The sequence below is a fragment of the Camellia sinensis genome, chromosome 6 (assembly GCF_055761805.1).
Source record: "Camellia sinensis isolate YWXY chromosome 6, ASM5576180v1, whole genome shotgun sequence".
In the NCBI taxonomy this organism is placed as follows: Eukaryota; Viridiplantae; Streptophyta; class Magnoliopsida; order Ericales; family Theaceae; genus Camellia; species Camellia sinensis.
Window position 1 is genome coordinate 173,024,789 of NC_138966.1, and position 6,000 is coordinate 173,030,788.

At 28.5% G+C, this 6,000-nt stretch overlaps 1 protein-coding gene across 1 annotated transcript; it reads right to left on the bottom strand.

Moving 5' to 3' along the window:
- Nucleotides 1-589: 589 nt before the first annotated feature.
- Nucleotides 590-2,360, bottom strand: UNE15 (Late embryogenesis abundant protein (LEA) family protein). The gene is made up of 3 exons (XM_028202795.2): nt 2,213-2,360; nt 1,674-1,796; nt 590-998 (listed from the first exon to the last, which is right to left on the bottom strand). The coding sequence occupies exons 1-3, from the start codon at nt 2,258-2,260 to the stop codon at nt 918-920; spliced, it is 252 nt and encodes an 83-aa protein (XP_028058596.1). The 5' UTR covers nt 2,261-2,360; the 3' UTR covers nt 590-917.
- Between the last annotated feature and the right edge of the window lie 3,640 nt (nt 2,361-6,000).

Here is a 6,000-nt window from a genome sequence, read left to right on the forward strand (position 1 = left end):
TTATATGTGTTTAGATAATGATCATGTACATTTAATTTTAAAAAATTAATCATGTTATTTTAGAGTACAGAAGTAACTTTGCCCATTTTAGCTCTTTTTTTTTTTTCCTCGGGTTTTAATAACTAGCAAAAATGATATCAATTAGTGGAAATCAATAAAAATAAATGTAAAAATATAAAAGTGAAAATGATTTTTGCATTCTTGTGCAAGTAAATATTATCTTGTGCAAGTAAATATTGTAATACTACTAATAGACTAGGTGAGCTCACTTGCGCCTCTATTTTTTCTATAATTATTTCTATTTATTTTCACTTATTATTATTTAATACTTATCATGAATTGCTTATTTTTTTAATTATTTATACTCATTATATCATAGTTTAATTCGGATGAACTTTTGATGGTTAAAAATATAATTTATCCTTTTGTTTATTAGTTGATGTGCAATAATCATAACGGTTGAATATTAGTAACTCAAGTTAAATTTATTGTATTAATAGTTGTAAATGTGTCCTATCAAATGATAAATAAAATGCGATAATAAAAGATAATAAATATGATATTATTCAAGATATAAGAGAAACACATATAGTTGAATTGCACTACATTTGCATTATTATGTAGCATTTTTATTACACATTTTAAGTGCTCTCTCTCCATGTGGAACCAAATCAATGAGCAATTTCCACTATCTACCACTTAGGTAGAAGGAAATCCAACCTCTAAAAATCCTAAAAACCAAATCTAAGATTCTTCATCATTGCTGAATTTACAGCTTTTATTACATCTGAGATGAGAGTTTTTCTTGAAAGAAAATCTCAAATCATTAAACAAAACCTAAAAATAAATAAATAACTACTATAACACCTTAAGTCCCACACATGTTGATAGAGAGACAGAGAGATGGACTTTCTTTTTCACTTCTTTTCATTCATTCCAAGTGTGTTCTTCACACCATCGATAGCACCCTGAGTCATGGTGGCTACTTTCTCACCAGTCTGCAAAAAACATACAACTTGTGTTGTAAAGCTTATAATCAAAGCATAATCAATATAACATAGACTCAAACATATGAACACAATATTGCCAAAAAAGGGATGATGAAGTTAGTGTTGTTGGTCCATTGTGATGTGAATGAGCCTAAAAACATTTCTAATTGAATTGTCAAATTCCACATAGTACTTCAAACAGTGATAATTGAAGTGCAAAAGCACTTAAAATTGAATTGTCAAAATCTAACTTGGCATCAAGTTTGGTATATATGTCAAAATTTATTAATTTTTTCATTAGGTAAATCCCTTTTTTTTAAAATATATATGTTAGGCGAGTGTCAAATCTAATAAAATATTAACCTAGCTTTTTGAGTGGTGCTCCTATTTTTAAATATGCTAAATTGTCACATAAGTCTTCAAATGAATTTTATTTATTAATTTTTTTTTATAGGGCCTTCGAATAAATTTAAAGATTTGACTAGAAAGATTGGAGTTAACGTGCTAGGTACAGAGTTGCAGATAAGCTGGAAAACAGGGACGTAATGAATATGTAGTAATCTTAGAGGAGCCACCAGAAGATGTTAGAGCTTTAGTCATTGATGGTATGATTGGAGTTGCCATTGTGAGGGACTAATCCTCTAGTAATTGTAATATTATTTTGAATTGTTGTATGGTACAGACCTGCTGGAGGAATCCGGCAGTCTCCTCCTTCCCTTGTTGGGCCGACTCTTTGGAGTCTGCCATCTTGTCACAAGCCTTGTTTGCTGCACCTTGGGCCGATTGTACCCACTCCTCAGTCTTGGCCTGCCCACAATACATATAAATTTATATTCTATAATAATTTCAATATCCTAAGGATAAAACTGTCCTAATAGAATGTAAAATACACTAAATGTTGAACATTACAGTCAAGAATCCTCTATTTCAAAAAAAAAAAAAATTAACCCTCTATCGTAAATCATTTATAACTATTGAATTATATGAAAATTTCAATTTGTGATAATCTGAAATGATTGTACATGATTTCGGATTAAAAATATCAAAAATGATTTGCACCCCCAGTTTTTCAAACCCCCAGTGACCCTCAGTGTTTTCTTATTGGCTGGAATTTTTTTTTTTTTTTTATTTTCTATCTACCAGAGCCCCATGTGGAGTGGGGGTGCTGGGGGTCCCAGCACGGTTGTAAAAATATATATAAAGATTTTGAGATAAATTATTACCTGAGCCTGACCATGGGTTTGGCCTGCATTCCACTGGGCACTTGACATCTTTTCTTGTAAAATAACAAATGGGACTCTAAAACTGTATATTGGTTATAGTATCAACTAGTTTTGCGAAAAAAATTGACCCTGAGTGAATGCTTTATGAGCTTGTGAACATGTTGTATATAAAGAGTTCAAGAATAGAGGAGAGTGAAAAGTGGAGTTCTGTGGATGATTGAGGCGTATATAGCTGCTTTAGACCAGGGGAGGGGGTGGTTGTGGTTATGGCCTTTTTGCGAAGGTTACGTCTCTCCATCCAATATTTTAAATAATAACTTTACTAGAAACACAATTTCTTATAAAATAATTAAATTCATATTTACGTGGGAAAAAATATTTATTGACAAAAATAAAACTAAAAAAATATTTTAAAATTTAAAAAAAAAAATTTGTCCCCATAAAAAATATGAAAATAATGATTTTTTTTTTCTATTTTTTCACCAAAATAGTTTTGAAATTTATTTTAGAAAATAAATTTTAAAAACTCAACCTACGAAAGGTTAAAAAGATAAATGATTTTAAAATTTAATATTTTGTTCAATACACATAAAAAATACTCCTATTTTTTTTAACCTTCAAATCCTAATTCTAAACTTAGCCACCATCCACCACCATTCTCCCTTCCACCCGCCGCCTCCTCTCTCTACTGTCTCCTTCCTCCTCTCCCCTTCCCCATGTCTTCACTCTTCTAGGCGACAACCAAATCACCATCATAATGTTGTTGGTTTGATGATTGATATGTGAGCAAACACTCTATTGGTTCATTGCTTAATTATTTAAATCCATATATACTTACTAAACAAAATCTCCACACTAACCTAACACAAAATCTCCTCACTAACCTACACAAATGGAAGCAAAGAAAGGATGCTTGGACACCGAAGGACAAAATGTAAAGTAAAAGAGAGCTTTCTCAAAAGGGCTTCTATTTGCACTTCATTTTTATTTATTTTTTTCAATTCACATTATTTTCTTATTCGATATTTATTTTCAAATAAAATTTAATTATTCAAATATCAACTTCATAACAATTTTGTTTAGAGGTCAATATTCGCATGATAAAATGGTATGATCTGAAAATTTTTGTGATGTGCAAATTGTTGGAACAATCTTCTATGTAAATAAAATAAATTGAAATAAATTCAAACAAAATAAATAAATAACATACCGGATTTATTTATCGAACCGAATTAAAATTAAGACCAAGTCGAGTGTGTAACACTCTGTCCTTAAGACAGATTCGTCCCGCTACGGTGCTTACAGTTGAGTAGCGTCTATCTCCCAAGATACAATGATCTTCACAAATTGTAGTAGCACTCCAAACAATTTGATCGGTGAATCAAACCTGTGTTCTAACTCTCTGAATTTATTCTAACTCTAATAGGAAGAATAATGCAAATGTTATAAATTCTGGACAGCAAATGCAAAATAAACAGACTGAATTTTCGGATGTCTCTTACTTTACAAAATTGCTGGAATATAATCTATATATAGGCAACAAAGAGACAGATTGAATAGTCCGAATCGGTACAAACAATGGTCAACAGGTGCCACATGTTTTGAATTCAACTGATTCGAATTTATTCAAAAAAGAATCCGTTGGAGACAAAGTCAAAGCAACTATAGGGAAATAATGTAATAAACTATTTGAATAGATAAAACAATTTTTCAAATTGTTTACCGTTGGTGGAACTGTCCCAACTTGTTACAACTTTAATATATAAACTATTTTGAATATATATATATATATATATATATATATATATCTCAAACTATTGAATATATATATATTAAACAAATTGAATAGTTTAATAAATAAAGTAAGAGGTACAAATTTTAGGAAACCACTTAGGAACCCAAAATTTAGAATTTAAAATAAATTCCCACAATAATTTTTTATTAAAAAATTCAAATGAATTTTATCTAAAAAATTAATGTTAAACCCAAAAACGACGTCAACTTCTCATTCACTCAAAAATGGTTTTTGACGTTCCGTCTTCACCGTGTGACTTGCCACGCGGTAAGGAACACGTCACCTCTTCGGACCTACCCCAAACATAGTTTGGGCCCACTCAAATTAGGACTCAAAAATATGCCTATATTAAACTATTTTGACACCTTTCTCTAGGATAATCTGGTTGTGTATATCTTCTAGTGGAAGAATGTCATAATGCAAGCTGCATGAATAAAGTTGCTTCATTTTAAACTAAGTGTCGCAAAAACTTCTCCACAACCAAAAATAAAATCTCATATATTTGATCATTCCCCAACAGTTTTTTCTATGATACATGAAGATTGTTTTCATGTACCATACATAAATAAATTTGGACCATTAGATCTAAAAGTAAAATAAATCTAACCATTGATTGGTAATAATTAAAATCAGGTTAAGAAATCTAGGTAATTTCATAAAAAAACAAGGTAGTTTTCAATGGTTTTAAAACCAAAAAGTGGTTTTCAACTTACCACAATAACTAAGTACACTTACTATTTGATATGATTACACTTACTATTTTTAATAATTATACTTACCATTCAATTATTAATAAAATACACTTAACCTGCTATTCAGGTAACAGGTAAACTTAAAAAATTAAGTTATAATAAATTTTCAAAACCTCTAAAATAAATATAAAATTTATAAAATAGAATTTAAGAAAAAAATATACAAAATAAATGTGAATTTTATACATTTTATTATAATCTATTACATTTTATGAAATATGATTTTTTTATTTATTTATGTACTTAATGGCAATAAATGAAATCTAGTTTTCTTTTCATTTACCACACTTGAAAATAATAAGTGCAATTAATGAAGAAATATAATTATTAAAATATAGGAAAATTTAAAATTTATTTCAGGATTTCATGAACAAAATTTTTATGTTTATTTTTAAAAATTTTGAATATTTGAAGATAAGATTGTTGTTGATGTGGAACTCCTTAGGTAAGAATCTATGTCTCTATAGTCTCTATCTCTATTTTTTAGTTTAACTTTCTATGATATCTTGAATTTATAAATTTTAATGTTTTGTTGGAACAACAATTTCACCTAGTTAAAAGAAAAATTATGAGATTTAAGTGGTAAGAAAAAAAAAAGTTTGATGAAATAGTAAATGCAGTCTTAAGTTTAGTTTAAATGATTGATTAATCAAATCTACTCAAATAATAAGTAGAGTCTCACTGAGTAGTAAGTATTGTCTAAGTGATGAGTCAAGTTTGATAAAGTAGTAAGTCGAGTCTCATTGAGTAGTAAGTGTTATTTAAATGAGTGGTAAGTCAAGTATGATAAAGCAACAAATAGAGTCACATTGAGTAGTAAGTGTGGTTTAAATGAGTGGTAAGTAAGTCTGATAAAATAGTAAGTACGATTTAAATGAGTGGTTTCCAACTTACTACAACAACTAAACACACTTACTACTTGATATAGTTGTACTTTACTATTCCACATAACTACACTTACCATTCAAACATTAATAAAATGCACTTAACCTCTAAAATAAATATAATTCAAACATTAATAAAATGCACCTAACCTCTAAAATAAATATAAAATTTATAAAATAGAATGTAAACAAAAAAAAAATGTACAAAATAAATATGAAATTTATAAATTTTATAATAATTTTTTACATTTTACGGAATATGATTTTTTTTATTTATCTACTTAATGGCAATGAATGGCAATAAATGAAACCTAGTATCTTTTTCATCTACCACAATAAATGCAATTAATGAGAAAT